This window comes from Gymnoscopelus microlampas, assembly GCF_963454915.1.
Source record: "Gymnoscopelus microlampas genome assembly, chromosome: 1".
In the NCBI taxonomy this organism is placed as follows: Eukaryota; Metazoa; Chordata; class Actinopteri; order Myctophiformes; family Myctophidae; genus Gymnoscopelus; species Gymnoscopelus microlampas.
In genome coordinates, this window is record NC_139962.1 from 40239944 (window position 1) to 40256954 (window position 17011).

General features: G+C 41.1%; 1 protein-coding gene across 1 annotated transcript in view; it reads left to right on the forward strand.

The window, feature by feature from the left end:
• The window catches only part of plekho2 (pleckstrin homology domain containing, family O member 2), a 17580-nt gene extending 2381 nt beyond the window's left edge, over positions 1-15199 (forward strand). Inside the window, exons 2-7 of the mRNA XM_084067303.1 lie at positions 5403-5552; positions 6116-6235; positions 10708-10812; positions 11241-11339; positions 11498-11797; positions 12168-15199. Coding sequence (XP_083923429.1) covers positions 5403-5552; positions 6116-6235; positions 10708-10812; positions 11241-11339; positions 11498-11797; positions 12168-13625 — 2232 coding nt within the window. The 3' untranslated portion in view covers positions 13626-15199. The remainder of the gene's footprint in view (positions 1-5402; positions 5553-6115; positions 6236-10707; positions 10813-11240; positions 11340-11497; positions 11798-12167) is intronic.
• Positions 15200-17011: the final 1812 nt, after the last annotated feature.

Here is a 17011-nt window from a genome sequence, read left to right on the forward strand (position 1 = left end):
CTCTTTCAGCTACTGAGACCACTCCAGTATAATCGCTTTTGTCTCTGCTCTCTGAGTCATCCTTTCATTGCCATTCCAGTGACCCAGAGTGCATAGTGTGACGTGTCTGCCTGACCCATACACACCAGGGAAAACAGACTGGCACATTATCTGTCAGACACAAAACAATTAACCCTCTCTGACAATCACCGAACCAGGCTGTGCTCCCCACAATGGCCGTGTGTATGAAACTGAGAGTTCCAACTGAAGCAGTGTTGAGAAGCTCTCTGGGAGAGTGCTTTTGTGTGAGAAAGAGAAAACCAGCACATTATTGGGGGTGAATGAATGTGTCTCTGGGAGGGCGGGGGTGTCTGTGTGTCTCTAGAAGGAAAGACATGAAGACAGTAACAGATACAAGCAGCATGCTTATTTTCAGCTAGAGACCATTTGCCTAATAAGAATTTGAGACCTCTGCTTCCTAGACTTATTCTGTTACTTATTTCTCTTCTTTTCCTATCTCCACCAGCCTCTGTTCCCCGTTTAGCACTTTCTAACGTGGGAAGTGAGGTCAAGGTGTGCTAGAAAATGTGCTCAAATGAAGCCACTGAGGTCTTGTGGTGAGTTGAATCTGGGCAGGTCAGCATGAAACCCAATGAATCCCAGATGCTCTCTACGCCCTGCTCCCTGACCTAAGACTTTATACGGAACACATGTCCATTATAGGTGTTGTCTTGCAGAAAATCCCTGTCCACTTCTTCCTTTCCCTTTTAAAGGCCTTGAAAGGCATTGATTATACTGTGCACAAGAGATACACCTCGCAAAATGGGATTCATTCATTCAACCAGTTGGTGTTACTGTAGAGTACAAAGAAGATATAGACCTGCTGTATTTCATGAGTCATTGTTTGTCACACAGTCACCAATTCATTAGCATGCATACTTTCCTCGCCATTCTTTTATTATTAATCTGCACGCTTTTGCGTGCAACTGCATCAGAGATGACCTGCATGAATGTTCACACTTGTTACACACCACAGATGATACCATTAATAGATTACCCACAAGTCATTTCCTTTGTTTGACTGCAGCAGTTTAGTCATAGCTACAGTAAAGTGCAGAGCAGGCTAACTTCCTGTGCAAGTCCAAATTTGGAGCCCATAGCTTACCAGCACGTAAAGTTTGGCAGCAAGAAATAAAATGTCTGACATTACAGTGCAGACCTATGTAGTTTAAGGCATACTGAAAGCCAAATATGCTTTAAGTCATTGCAGCCTCTCCCTGCCAATCTGTTATGAGGATTTTTCAGCACCACACCCAGACACACACTATGTCGAAGCATTCCTCTTTCTCCCATCAGTGTGAGCGTGCGTGCGTGCGTGCGTGCGTGCGTGTGTGCGTGTGTGTGTGTGTGTGTGTGTGTGTGTGTGTGTGTGTGTGTGTGTGTGTGAGAGAGGTTTATTATAGTTAACTACATTTAACACTAAATCTAAAAGGGGAAAAAATTGTTAATAAAAACTAAAGTTAAAAAAGCTATATAAAACTGAAATGAACAATGGCAAAAAACGAAAACGAATAAAACAAAATAATCGCATGTAAGATCATCGTATAATTTTATTTTTTTTCACCATCACATCTGATGTCATCATGTATTCTTTCAGACTACCTTTTACAGTTTCCTCATAATATCTGAAAACGAATTGACTAGCCAGTTAGTAAAACTAAAATTAAATCTAAAACTAAACCAAATGGCGGGGTGGTCCATCAGTGTTTTCTAAAGTATACTTCCAGCCCAGCCAGGCCAAAGCCTCCTCTTTCGCCCATGAGGCTGTTTCCTGGATTGCACAGTGTTCTGCAGAAGTGTCATATAACTGCATTTTCTATCGTCCTTCCTATCCCTGGAGAACTGTTTCTCACTTGGCCTGTTGACATTGTCCCAGTCTCTTACTCTTCTTTACCTTTAATATTTGTTTACCCATGGCTTGTTTGTGTTTTCCTCCTTCTTCTGACAACTACTGAGGTTCATTTATCTTTTCTCTCTTGTACTTGTTTACATCATCTTTCCTCTCGCTGGCTCTAGTTTCCTCACAGCTGCACCACTGTGTTGATGTGTTTACCGAAGCCCACTTTTCGATGTCAAAGTGAAAGTGTGTGGAAAAACAGTTGGATGACCCTCTAAAAAAGATATCCTGAGGAATTTCCTCCCATAGAAATAGAGAGGCTGGGAACTTTGCACACACCTTTATGTGTCAGTGTTTTATTCACTACCAAAAAAGGTGCTGGGATCTTCATTCTGAATTCCTGAGTGTTAATTTAACTCTAAGAGTAATAGAGGTGGTTCCTGCTGCTCGTCATTCATTGCCATCCAACCATTTTATAGTTGTCTGCTATGCCTGGGCTGTAGCTAAAGTAGTAGTTAATAGGCCTAAAGGCTACATAATAATTCATATTTTTTTCTCTTGTATGTACAGTATCATTATGTTATTGCACAGTTAAATTAACGGTCTGGATTTTGTTGTTTGTAGTGTGGACTGTGTACCATGCAAATATTTTTCAGAGGTTCTCATTTTCTCTTTGAATATGACGGCTTCATTTAATTACCATTGTAATATGACTAGTGGATGTGTTTGGGCTTGTAGATCTGCCATTTTCGATGAATCCATTCATCTTCATCTGCTTATCCAGAGTCTGGTTGCAGAGGTTTGAGCAGAGAATCCCAGAGTTCCCTTTCCAGGGCCACATTTGTAGCCACTTCCAACTGGGGGATCCCCAGGCGTGAAGATATATAATCCCTCCATCTGGTCCTTGGTGTACCCTGTGGCCTCCTCTCAGTGTAACGTGCGCAGAGGACCTTTGGAGGGAGATGCCCGGGAGGCATATCCTTAATTGGCTCCTTTCCATGTAATGGTGCAACGGCTCTCAGAGTCTCTCTCGGGTGACTGAGCTTCTACTCTGTCCCTAAGGGACATGCCAGGCACCCTCCTGAGAAAACTCATGTATCCACGATCTTGTTCTTTCGGTCATCGGTTGTTCTTTCGGTCATTTCATGACGCTAGGTGAGAGTGGGTACTGAGGATGAAGATTGACCGATAGATGGAGTTTTGCCTTCTGGCTCAGTCCTCTGACAACAGTGCGGTACAGCGGTACAGCAGTGCGGTATTTTCGATGAATGTACTGAATGTTCAACTATTAAGACATACCCAGAATAGGGATGCTACGGTTCATGTGGTTAAGCCAAGACACTAGAAAACGGATGTTGAAATAGAAATTGAGAATGTCTCTTGTCAAGATGCTACAGCCCAATTTCTCCAACACAGTTTCTGTGCTGCAACAACAAAACCCCTGGGCATACTGACTTTCACACTCTTCATGCAAAGACACATTTCTGCAGAAAATGTTTTTATACAGATTTTTAGCTCTCCAGTTGTATTTTTCTTAGAAAGCCGACATTAAAGGGGTTATCGAAACATTTTTAACCACTTTCAATCTGGCGTCCCTATTTCGTGCATGTCATTATCTACTATCCTATATTAAAATTGGCTAATGGGAGGACTGGACGGACGACCGGACCACGTCGTAACGCTCATGTCACTATGATTCAGCAATAGCCATATGGCGTGTGTTGTCTGACCTCAATGTGTGGTCATGGCATCAGGCACAAACAAATCAGTCAGCTCCATATATGGAGCTCGTAGACATAGGTGTGAGGGCCAGAAAGCGGCTCGAATCTCTTGTAGGCAAAACTTGTGTAAGAAAAAAAACAACAACTAGATGTTTGAAAATAGAGAAAATAGGAGGTGGTGCGACAGTAAGCAATGCCCAGCAGGAATACCCACCACCTGTGCTAGTGTGCTTACATGTAGCTTCATGGACAATTATTTGAGAAAAACTGTCAATAGAGATGAGACCGAGCACTCTCAGGGACAACAATACATTTATTTAATCCACATGTAATAATACTACAGCATAGAGTTACTTTGAGTATAACGGTCTCAGCTTTGAATAAAACAGTTTCTCATTTTATGTCTTGTTCACTTCACAGGTTCAAGTCAGTTGTATTGATTTCTAGCCTTTGGGGAGATTTCCTAATGTTAACATACTGACCTGTCCTAGACCAAATAAATGTAATAAAATATGCATTTTTAAAACGACATTCTCTTTCAACAGCATGTCCTTCCATTTTTTTTATTTTTATTTTTTATAATTTTTATCCCGCGATTTTTGTAACCCATTTTTTTCACCCGGTGCCAATTTCCTAAGTGATCCTGGGCGCTACACCAGCCCTACACCAGCGCTACACTAGTCCCCCACAGCCAGGGAGGCCAGGGCCGAGCTCATGCTTCCTTCAATGCATGAGAGCCAACTGACCTTCTTTTCACCTGACAGGGGGGAGTTTCCCCGGTAGGACGTAGCGCGTGGAAGGAACACGTTATTCCAACCAGTTCCCTTCCCCTCCATCAGGCGCCCCGGCTGTCATGGGGGAGGCGGTATAGCGACCAGGATTACTACATGTTTTTGTGAGGGTATTAACTACCCTAGGAGACACGGGGAGAACATGCAAACTCCACACAGAGTAGGCCCTTTCGCCAACCCCACCCTGGGTATGGGCGCTGATGACGCGGAGGAGAAGACACGCCCCCAGCACCCACAGCGTCCCTGGCGGGAATCAAACCCAGGACCTTCTAGCTGTGAGGCGACAGCGCTACCGACTGCGCCACCGTGCCCCCTTGTGGATGGATGTCCTTCCATTTTAAAGGAGAATTCCGGACTACTTTTTCTTACCTTTTATATATATTATTATATCCTAGGACGGGTGGTACTTTAGAAAAAGCAGCAGCTAAAAACCAGAGCGGACGGTCCGTGCACTTGATCGCAGTATATACTATTTTGTTCATATCTGACTTTCCTAATGACAGAAACCTCGCCACTGTGTTTTTGTCCCAAATGGGCCGCCATAGTGTTTACAAGCTGATCACGGGTGAAATCTCGTCTTGCGAGACTTCCGGAGGGGCGCATCTCACACAAACACTGTGGCGAGGTTTCTGTCATTAGGAAATTCAGATCTGAACAAAAACATAAATAAAATCGCGATAAAAATATGCGATCTAGCGCATGGACCGTACGCTCAGGGTTTTTAGCTGCGGTGGACTCGGGATGCAGTTATGATTTTTTTCTACTGTAAACACGTCCTAGGATATAATAATATCATATAAAAGGTAAGAAAAATGTAGTCCGGAATTCTCCTTTAACATGAATACCAATATTAACCAACTTCCCTTTCTTAGATGTTAGAGCAGTATTTTGCGGCTATATGCACATTAGTATGCACATAACTGAAATACAACTTCTGTACTGTTCCAGTCCCCTGCAGTTATGTGTGTCAGTGTGACGTTGATTTCCTTCCTCCCTCTCTCCACTTCACTACAGGGTGCAAAAGAGGACACAGTCCAAACTAAAGAGCCAAAGTTCTTGGGTAAAGCAGGCTGGCTAAAGAAGTCCACTGGGAGATTCATTGGCAACTATAAGGAGCGCTTCATCCATGTGGAGAAGACAGAGGTTGTGGTGTATGAAAATGAGGTGTTGTACCAGTTCTTACTTGTTCTAGTTACTACTCTACTGTGTGCTACAAAGTAATACCGCTGTTTAGTTCTTGTAATGCAAAGCATATTACAGCACTCCACAAATCTACAAAAACAAGAAGAGGAAGAAATGGCAGTCTGTATGAATTAAGCCTAGTTTACGATCTCTTGTCTTTGAAACTAACGTATTTTCAAGCCAACAACACAATGCAGTTATTATTTACAAGCAACACCATTGTGTGACAAAGCTTTAGACTAGACTACTCCTTCATTAAACATAAAAAGATTCTCACATTAGATTAGTTGCTTTCATAACTAGCCTTAGTAATGTATAATTTCCCTGTGTGAGTTGTTTCAGAAAATGTAAAGTCCATGTGTCATAGTCCTATTCCTCCTTAATAATGATCCCTGGGTATTACTGCTGTATATCTAAATTTTATTTCTATCACCAATTCATCAGTATCGGCAAACATAATTATGCAGATATAACATACACATTGTGCCGCTGGGAATGGATTGCTTCTGCTAATTCTTTTAATGTAAACCTCTTGTCTTCTGTAGGATCTGAAGACCTGCTTAGAGAGACAGGACCTGGAAAACTATGATAGATGCATTGAATTAAAAGGTCCCTTTAGGAAGAACAGACTGGGTTTGATAAGAGCCCCCAAAGCCGGGAACAAGGTGAGCAAAAATGATCTAGCGTTTGTTCTTCTTTTTAAGAGCCCAAATAGGTTCTACGTGCGTGTGTGCATGCGTGTGTGCATGCGTGTCCATTTGTCCGGAGCTAATCTCACAAATCGCTGGACCGATCAAATACTTTTCGAAATTCTTTATTTTATCATTTAAACCAGCGGTCTCTGATTGGACTGAACCCGTGCCCAAATTTGAGATGACTGATGTCATCATTGTGACATCATCGACAATTAGTTATAAATATTGTGTGTGCCCTGACAGAAACCGGCCTCCCCTACCGGCATCCCACATACAAACACAACCGATTGTGTTTGTTAGAGCACCCGGCCAAGCCGTGGAGGCACCTTGGAGGATTCAAACCCTACTCTCTCCACAGTGGTGGGAAGGAACTTTACCCTTGTGGATCGATGCAGCCGGAACCCCAATCTCTATCCATGTAGCGGTTACTGAGTATTATAAACCTTTATGGTGAGGCCATCTTGCCTCTATTTAATTAACTTTTTAGGCAGTTTTTCTTGAGTTTAGTAACAAAGATCTTATGCCATAGAACATATTGTCGTTTAAGGTTATCAACTCCCCTTTGAATCTGTGTTGGCTGTGCTGACCAATGACCATCAAAAGAGACCAAAAGCTATAGCCTACATTCATAACTTTACTGTAGCTCCTGGCGGCTAACTTGGTCAAAGGCAGTAAGGACTGGACTGTCTCTCACAGCCAGGTAGCTAAAACATGAATAAGGGAAACCAAGAGGTATCCATAGTTTTTTTTTGTTATCAATTGTTTTTATTATCATTATCATATCAGCAATACAATAATGTTTGAATGGATATGTTTTTCAACAAAAACAAGATACAAACGCATACACAACTTAGAAACAACACAGAAGGTTAATTAAAAGAGGTATCCATAGTTGAGCCACGTGGCTCATTGCCAACCTTGACCTTCGACTGACAACTTGCACCGTATGTCGGATATTTTGTTAAAAATATAATTTATGAAGTTTTATGGTCTTGTTGTGATTTCATGAGTCACTGTTGTGACTTTACTGTATACAGATAAACGGCCTTATTACAATAGTTTCATAATTTCTTCACAGTTCAACTAATATATGTTACAGTATATACTCAATCCTATTATCAATACAGTAAAAACAACACTCTTAAAATGATTGAAATGCCAAATGCTGCATGAAATCATTGAGTTTCAATTTGTTGTTGTTTGAACAACAACTGTTGTTGGTCAGTCACAGTGTTAAAACGGAGATACAAAAAAAAAGACTGTTGAATGTAAGACTTCAATTCCACCATAAACTGATTTCCTTTCAGTAGAGTTTTGGACACTTTATACAGGCCTTTTCGATCTCTAGCGTTCATACAGAGTATCAGAGATCTACCATCTGCTCTAGGTTAGACTATGTGATCTGGGCTGTGGACATACAGTTCATCGAATATGGGATGGAGGTCTGTCTTAGCTCCCATGTGATCCCGGCTGTGGACCTATTGGATATTGGATATGGGATGGTGGTCTGTCTTAGCTCCAGCATCTCTCAGCAGTCTCAGCAAAAACGGCTGCATCAGGGCCAGGATCAGCTATGATCATTCCCTGATTGTGGCTGCCGTGCGACTATTGTACATAATGCCTAAAGCATCTGCTGATTGTATTTAGAGAGGAGATACTTAGAGCTTCAGTGACCTTTTGAATGAGATTCAGGATTCTTTGTGAAAAGAAAAAAATCCCATTTCCAAGACTCCTGCAGAAAATATTATAACTATTTGGAATATGTCCAATATGTAATTTGTGTTGTCTGTCTAAGACAAAAATATTCCATGGTCTGTTTCGGAATCAAGGTCCCGTATGTGCACATCAGGGACAATGGAAAGGATTTGGAAAGACACTCTGTGGAAGATACCAAAGCAGTGAAATATGCTGTATTACAAACAGATGACGAGACTAAAGTATTGGGCAACGTCGCAACTTAAGCAGATGTCAGCAGAGGGAGGGGAAGGGTATGCAGAGCCAGCAGCTGAATACCTCATCCGTGTGTGTGTGTGTGTGTGTGTGTGTGTGTGTGTGTGTGTGTGTGTGTGTGTGTGTGTGTGTGTGTGTGTGTGTGTGTGTGTGTGTGTGTGTGTGTGTGTGTGTGTGTGTGTGTGTGTGTGTGTGTGTGTGTGTGTGTGCGCGTGCGCGCATACACATCGTACCATGCATAAGCGCACGTGCAACTGTGTCATTTTTTCCCCTCTTTCCCTTAACACAGTGACCAGGCAGGGGAATGAGTCACACACACACACACACACACACACACAAAAGTGTTACTACGTTATTTTAGCACTGCCTGCAGCCCTCAGTGTATTGGAAGACCTTTAGAACCTTACTGTACACAGTGATGTTTTTACAGAGGTTTAAACACTAGAAATTTCAGGGAGTCTTTGGCTCTGGCACGCACAAACTGGAGTTTAGTGATGTTTTGATGGGCACTTTAAAGGTCAGACGATGACGACATTGTTAATTGTGATAAAATAAGCTAAACAGATCCTTTAGGTTGTACATTGCGTATTTTGTTGCCGTCAGGCACAAACCTTGTATCTCCATATTTCAACTTTTTATATTTTATTTGTAAATGCCCTACTTCATCATACAAGTGTCACGCAAAAATAGCAGAAATAGCCGATCTACAAGCTCACAACGTTACGAGCCTTTAGATATGCTATTTTCACTGTTTTTGAAATATTTTGAAAGTGACAATGAAAGTGTTTAAGTGTGTCTGTGGGTTTTATAAATATTGAAACCAATGAAAATTATTACCAAGAGATTGGGACTAAATAACAACTACATTGGATCCATTTTGGAACACAGGCTCTTTTTTTCCATTTCCTGAAAAGTAACGGTTTTGGACGTACAAGGTTTCTTCCCGACAGCAACAACATTTGTTATTGTTAAACTAATCGAGACACTGTCAGTGTGGCTAGTGGCTGTGTCGTCCTTTTGGATAAACATATTCCAGGATGCACATGCTTGTTTTCTTCTGCTCTCCAGTTTCCTCTAGTGGGCCTGTGAAAGTCTTAGTCTGAAATAAGCAGTGTGAACTAAGCATTTATTGTTGCAGACACCAGCATTCTGACTCAGAACAAATTGGTTTTAGGTCTTAGGTCTAAGACACATTTTATTTCTGTGTTTGGCAGTGGTTAGGTCACCTGACACCGCATCTATTTAAAGTGCTAGCTACACATTTACATTGTCCGTCAGAGCTGAGTCATTAAAATATACAGTAGGAAGTCTACTGTACTGGTATGCACAGTTGTACAAATGTAACCAATAAAATTTAGTTAGGCTATTGAATACAAGTCTCCCATTATGACTAGTTAGTCATTATTATTATCTCACTATTAACTGTATTTTGTACTTTTTTTTGTTGCTATACTTTTTGTACCCATTTCTTTACATTCAAAGATGGTGGCAAAAAGCCATACGCTATAGGCTGAAATGCAGTACCACACTTCTGAACTCTTGTTAGTGGTTTGTGTTGCAGTTCTTGTTCAGGGTGAATAGCTGGAGTGTATATGACCAGGATGTTAAGAGCTACTTGGCTGGCTCTAGCTTTTCTCCACAGTAACCCGGTTTAGCTCTGGCTCAGCCACACTAAAAGGGACGTCAAACATACAAAGACTTGACCTAGGCATGTTCAAGAACTGCCATATTTTTCAAAATGTCAGCTTTGCCACAGTTCCAGACCCAAAATGTTTTTAAATCGAAGCACAGTGTTAAAAACGAAGTTCATTGCGTGTACTATATGCAATATCCTATTTGCCCAAGGGCCTCAATTATCAGGTTTTTGTATTTTTGGTATTATCCTTCTTAAAGTATTACTATCCTCACTGAAGAAAATCAATTTAAATGACTGCTGTGCTTAGACTCTATTATTGTGCTGTATGTTGATAATGTTGATGGTGCCGGTATAGTCAGCAAGACAGTGCAGCAAAATAACGGCAGTGTATTGCAATATCAGTTGCAGTCTGTGTCCTGTATACATGTCTGTGTTTGTTTATTTGAGATATTTTGGAGGCTTTTTATGCACTCTAACCATTTGGCTATCAGGTCGCCCCATATCCTGAATACATGTTGTATGCAATCAACTCTGCCATGTGTGCCATAGTGGAAAATATCATAATATTATGTACACTGTATGAGATAACACGTCTCATATACAGTATGCGTTACTTGTGTCACTTAACTTACCCTTTTTCATACAGTACTTTTACTTTACAATTGTGGGAACATTTATCCAGTTTATAATTAATCAAATTAAGTGTGAGAGAATTTAGTTTAAATCAAATCAAAGTGATATCATGATTAATGAGTAATGACTATAGTACATTTAATTCATGATAACTGTAGTGAAACACTTGAGAAGTCTGTTATCTATCTGTACATAAATTATGTCTTATTTTTTTGTCTGACAGGTTCATGATATAAAGTTCCTAGCTCAGACTCCAGAGGACAAGGATGCTTGGATCAAGGCTCTCACTGAAGGCATCAACAGAGCAAAGAATAAAATCTTTGATGAGGTAATAGCCTGCGTAGCACTGCTTTTCTATCCAAGGAATAATTAAGGGATACAGTAATGTAAACAGTGAGGCAGACATTATTAGAAAATAAAACCCTTTAGGATGAATCAGACGCTTATATAAATATATTGTTTTAAAAAAAGGATCATTCTCTGAGCAATTTGATGAACGATAGAATCACTGACAGCTAATCAAAAATCCTCGAGAGGCATCATGTTCAACACATCACTCACGTTCAATATGTTAACAGAACATTGTTGTTCATCAGTGTGGATGCTCACATCATTATCTTTATAGTTATCATTCTTGTGTGGATGGCCCTTATGAGTCATACTATTGCTGAATAAATGGACTATGTAGAGGCAGTGAATAAAAGCATCATGTGGGGTTACTGGAAGAGAGAATGAATAACTCTTATTATTTCACAGGTGAAGGTAGATGAAGGCAATAATTTAGACCATGTGACACGAACAAGACCCAAGGCAAACCGTAACAGGAGGCCACCGACCAGAATACACATGAAAGAGGTATGTGTGTGTTTTATTGTGTGCCTGTGTACTGTACGTGTAATGATATACTATTTAATTGGAATATTGCATACGTTCCAAGTTACAGCAAGTAAAAGTTTTCAAGTAAAAGATTCAACTCAAGATGCTGAATTAACAAGGATTTATTTTCTCTCTAGGTGGCCGATGTGTCATCCGATGGCATCCTGCGTTTGGACCTCGATCTTCCAGATGCCATCATGCCTAATGGGACCCAACATGATAATGCTGCCACAGAGATCCCTAAGGAGGTGATAATGCCCCCCATGCCACCGTCTAAAATCAGCGAAGTGAAGGAGGAGGAGCCATTAGACATGAGTACTGACAAGGAGCCTCCAGCTGAGAAGAAGATCCTTAAACCTCCCATGCCCCCCTCTAAAGAGACCAAACCTCTGACCACACCTGAGGAGGAACCGACCCAGGAGGATAGCTCTGAGAAGGTCTGTGTAGCACTATGGTTTTCTTGATTATCCGAATGATTTTGCATGTCTGGAGTTTGTGCGACATGTTTGCAATGTGCTTAAACCGATGCTTAGCCAATTTAGACTTCTTTATTGATCAGACATGACAATATTCTGATCCATGGTGGAAGTTCCTCAGGTCTGATATGAATGTAGTGAAACAGTCTGATACGTGTCTGATAAAATATGAAAAATATAAAAATTGTCATACAGTATGTTCTACTTCCAAATCATGCTCTGCATCGGCAGTGGGTGCATGCTCGGCACAGTACCCACTACCGATGTGCATATTTCACTTTCCACGATGTTTGCAATTTGGTGCATAACAAACTATGTCATTGTTTTGAAGGTACTGATGCCGCCCTTGCCCCCGTCTAAAGAAGCCAAGCCCAGTGTTCCACCCGCTGAAGAACCTGCCATGGAGGCCAGCCCTGAAAGTGACCTAGAAAACAGCTCTGAAGCTGGAACTTCTCCAAGCAAATCCATTAGCAGCTCAAACGACAACCTGACAGAAGCCTCAAGGTCCAGCCCAGAGCCCAGACCTCCCACCCCACCAGCCAAAGACAAGAAGCCACCAACGCCGACCATAGAGCCAAGTGAAGATGTTACACAGTCTGAGGAGCTGGATGGCACGAGTGTTGAGGACAACAAGAAGGGAGGTGAAGATAAGAAGGAAAATGAGGAAGCAATTGACATAAAGGAAAGCAGTGTATCTGAGTCAGAGACTGAGATGGACTCATCGTCCTCCATTGTGTCTAAAGAGGCTCTCCCTGCCGTCAAAGAGGAGTGTTTGGTAACGGACTCCGCAGAAAGCACCACTACGGCAGCAGCGGATCCGAAGGTGTGTGAGCCTTCACCTAAAGAGTCTACCACTAGCAACGCAGCTGAAAAGTCCTGTCAACTGACCCCCACGATTCCGACGCCGGAGCTAACCAAAAAGAGCCCTGGCCCTCCGATCCTGAAGAAAAAGCCTGTGAAACATCCTCCTCCCAAGGCAGTGGTTCCTGCTGAGCCCAAAGCCCAGCCTGTTGAAGAAACCAAGATGGCCGCTACTGTGCCTCAAGAGACGAACAACACTGTGGCTTCACCACAAACAGCATCAGATGACTCGGTCAGTTCTCCCGATGCGGAGCCTAAGAGTGACCTTCCAACAGTGTTTCTCTCTCTGAAGGACCCAAGCGGTGACCCCCCTAGCCTCAGCACACTGCCCTCTTGCCTGCATGCGGAGAAGATAGAGAGGGAGGAGGAGAAGTCTGTGGACAGCGGCCAGCACTCAGATGATGACAGCGAGGTGTCGGAGAGCGGGGACACTTTAACTGCTGCGCAAAGAGGACTCAAGGCTGGTCTGGATGTTTTGGATGTGAGCGAAGATGACATTGAGACCCCTAAGGTCAGCTCCAAGCTGCACTCCATCTTTACCCAGGAGCATATCGGCCAGGCCGCCTCTCGTCCTCCTATTCCCCTCAAACCCCCCGCGAAGACCCGGTCTGCCTCTGTGGGAGATCTGCTGTCTGAGTCTTCAGGCATCGATACGAGGAAGCAGCCAATCATAGATATGGCTTCGGGCAAAGGGACCACTGCCCCTAGTAATGCTGCAATGGACCTTGAGAGTGAAGTGGCTCTAGAGATTGAAAAGACAAAGGAGCTCCTGAGGAGAGTGTCCCAGTCGCAGGGGGAAGGCACGCCAGAGGAACTGCTGACCAAGGCCATGGAGAAGCTGAAGAAGGCAGATAAGTTCCTCAGTGAAGCGAAAATTCTGAAGGAGTCAAAGCGGGTGCAGAGTCCAAGCAAGAGGCAAAGTTGGTGATTGTTAATCATGATAAAAGGAAAAGAACTGACTCATTGTGACTGATGGAAGCAATCAGGCAGAATGACCGTAGCACATGCAACTGTTTGTGCATAATGAACTAAGTGCAATTACTTCCTACTTTCCCTGAAGGTCATGCTTAAGCCTAATTTATACTTCATCACACGACAGTGTTGCTCACCAAAAAAACAGATTTTCAAGCAAAAGCTGTGTTGCATTTTACTTTCAGTATAATTATAAATTAGGCTATGCTGTTCTGCTGTAAATGCATTTTCTTACATTCCACATTGATCATTTCATATGATAATTACTTGAACGCAAATTGACAGTTAATCAGCTATACAGTGAGTCGGAGAATGTGATTAACAGCTTACTAATTACCAAATTAACAGCTTACCAAATTAATCAGCCATTGTAATACTTAATCCAAGTTCTCACATGACCGTCACATGGTTTCAAAAGGGATTTTTGCCATCATGTTATGGCACACAGTCAATGCTAAGGGACATGAAACATTGTTCATGAAACAAGAAAAATATATCTCAGGATTTTTCTGTAATTACTTTCTTTCAGGATGTTTATGTCTTTATTACAAAGAAAAAGAAAACTAAGTTGAGAGAATTTGTTTTGGATAAAAAAAGAAAATTGGCTTTGTGTCCTAATAATGCCTTTCAAATGGTGCATGTCGATATCACAGAACACAGAGCCCACCTGACACCGTACCCCCCACCTATACAAATGATAGTTTGATCAACAAGTGGCCTCGCCCTCTTTGGTTATTAATATCACAAACAGGAAATCAAAACTTCCAGACTAACCACTCCCCTTAGATTTCCATTTTACATGTTGAGCTACACGCTCACTTGTTTTATTTTACGTTTATGTTTTTTTACTAGAATGTTTTACTCTTTGATAGAATTGTATTGGTCAATACAAAAAGAACTGGCCCAGTTTGTATGCCTTGAACATGGTACTACCTAATTATAGTGTTCTTTATCCATGCACAGTACAGTATAAGCAAATATTGCTTGTCTGTGAAATACTATCTAGTATAAACAAATCTTGCTTGTGGGGTTTACATTAGTAAAATACATTTTAACCATGCACATATTTGTGTAACTTGTTGAATAGTCCAAATATAACATTAGAATGTACTGTTACTATGCCCAAAGCAAAGATATGCACTTACATAACTTCTTCATCCTCTAGTACATACTGTAGATACTGTACCAGTTCAGTAATCTATTGTGAATACATTTTGATGAGTACGAAATTGTAAATAACACACTTTTAATAAATATTAAGTTATTCATTTTCATATTCTTTGTAATTGGGCCGGCCAATATGAAAAGAAAACTAACCTTAAACTAATGTAGAATCTATCAAACAGCTAAATGCGTATAACTCTTGCAACATTGCAAATGTGTTTTGTATTTTTTTTTGTAATATACTGTATGTCTGTATAAATGTACTTACTAATTCAACTAATGCGCATTTGCAGTAAAAAATGTTTTATACATTCTAACAAATCGTTGTAAATGTAAAACCATCCTTAAATAAATGTTGCCATTGAATTCGTGCCAGCCTTTTGGATCAAGTAATTTTGTACAACTTGCTTGTACAACAGATTTCACTGTTTAATCTTGTCTATTTCAGGGGAATTAATTGATCTAGATTCATTACCTTTTTTTAATAAAGGATTCAAAATCCAATCAAATCCCCTGAAGTGAGCGTGACTATCACCTTTAAAGCTGCTTCCCTGCATCAATATCATCACTGTATTTGAAGGTGAAAGTTAATTAAGATATTAAAGAGTATAACTATTTTATATAAAACTGAGGCATTTTGAGTGGTTTTCTTCCAGAAAAGGACATGCTGTACTGTATGAATCCATAATCTTTACTATTGTGTGTGTGTGTGGGGGGGGGGGGGGTACATGTACTGTGTGCCTGTTGCACACATGCATATTTGACAAATAGCACTGAACACATGTCTTTGCTGTTGCATTTAAAGTTTGATATCCCGATTCTGAGTAATACATGATCAGGGACATGGTTATCTTGGTCTGGTTTGCTTCATCTACTTCAAGCAGTGATGTCATATCCTGGTTCGACCACTCGTCTTTCTTCAGGAAGCCTTAATAAACACTTGTCTTCGATAAACAGAAGTCTGTACACAGACCCCAAAGTAAGTAGGCCTACAGGGTGGGAGTTTGAGGTGATGGGAATGTAGATTCTAAAACCTTTACCCACCATGCATCTCTTAAATGTTTTGGTGATATTTAACGTTGATGAAGCAGAAGAATCATGGAACAAGGTATGACTTTGCTTTGGGGAACCTCTACAGTAACACCAATTACCTATTATGTGGTGGTAAATCCAACAGCATGAACCACCAATAAATTGTTAGTTCCTCATGTCCCAGAACAAACAAAGCACAATGCATTGGGCATAGAATTGGTCTAATGAGTTTGGGGAACCGATTCACTGCCCACATACCTTTACGGGTTATATTTGGAGAAGTAGTAACTGATCATTTACCGTTTGGATTTTTTATGGTTTCAACAAAGAATAACTGTAGGCTACTTTCTGTGCATTCTATAAAATATCATATATTTTATTATAGTACAGTGCAGTTCAGTACAGTAATAAAGTTGTAATCATATTTAACATGGCCTTCACATATAAGCCAGTTTTTCACCTCAACATTTGGCTGCTCCAGGCAATATAAAATGTGGTGGAAAGTTGTGAAACATCCCAGTGCATTTATTCCTAATGTGAGTTACACAACAATGCAGATGATATGCCATGGTCATTTCTGACGTGCCTGAGTCAGACCATGAAATGTTTGTTATTTTTATATGCAACATAATCCATTTGATTACTTGTACACCATAATATAATGTAATTATCTTTGGTTATATTAACATTGAAATCTATAGAATAAGTATAACATGCCTATTTGTGGCATGTTATTATCATTATTATTACTAGACCATACCCGGTCGGCGCAGCGCAGCCGTGGGGGGATATGCGCACATGATCTGGCAACCCGGTAGGCAGTTCGTCCCATAGCTGGGCAGCCCCGTAACCATGGCGACAGTGTTTGACACAAAAACGCTAATAAGAAGCTGAGATTTGATGAAATTGAAAAACGGGCTTCACAGTTGTGTTCAGATGGTAATGGTCAATGGCTGTGTGCAAAATCAGAGCAATTGGTCCAGCCAGTGAGGAGAACCGGGTGTCTTCACCACCACTACACCACCACTACAAACGCACAGAGGTTACTAGAATTATAGTAGGATTATTATTATTATTATTATTACTACTACTACTACTGCCTCATCACATGCCTAGATGGTGCGTTGGTCAGTCGGTTTATCGCAG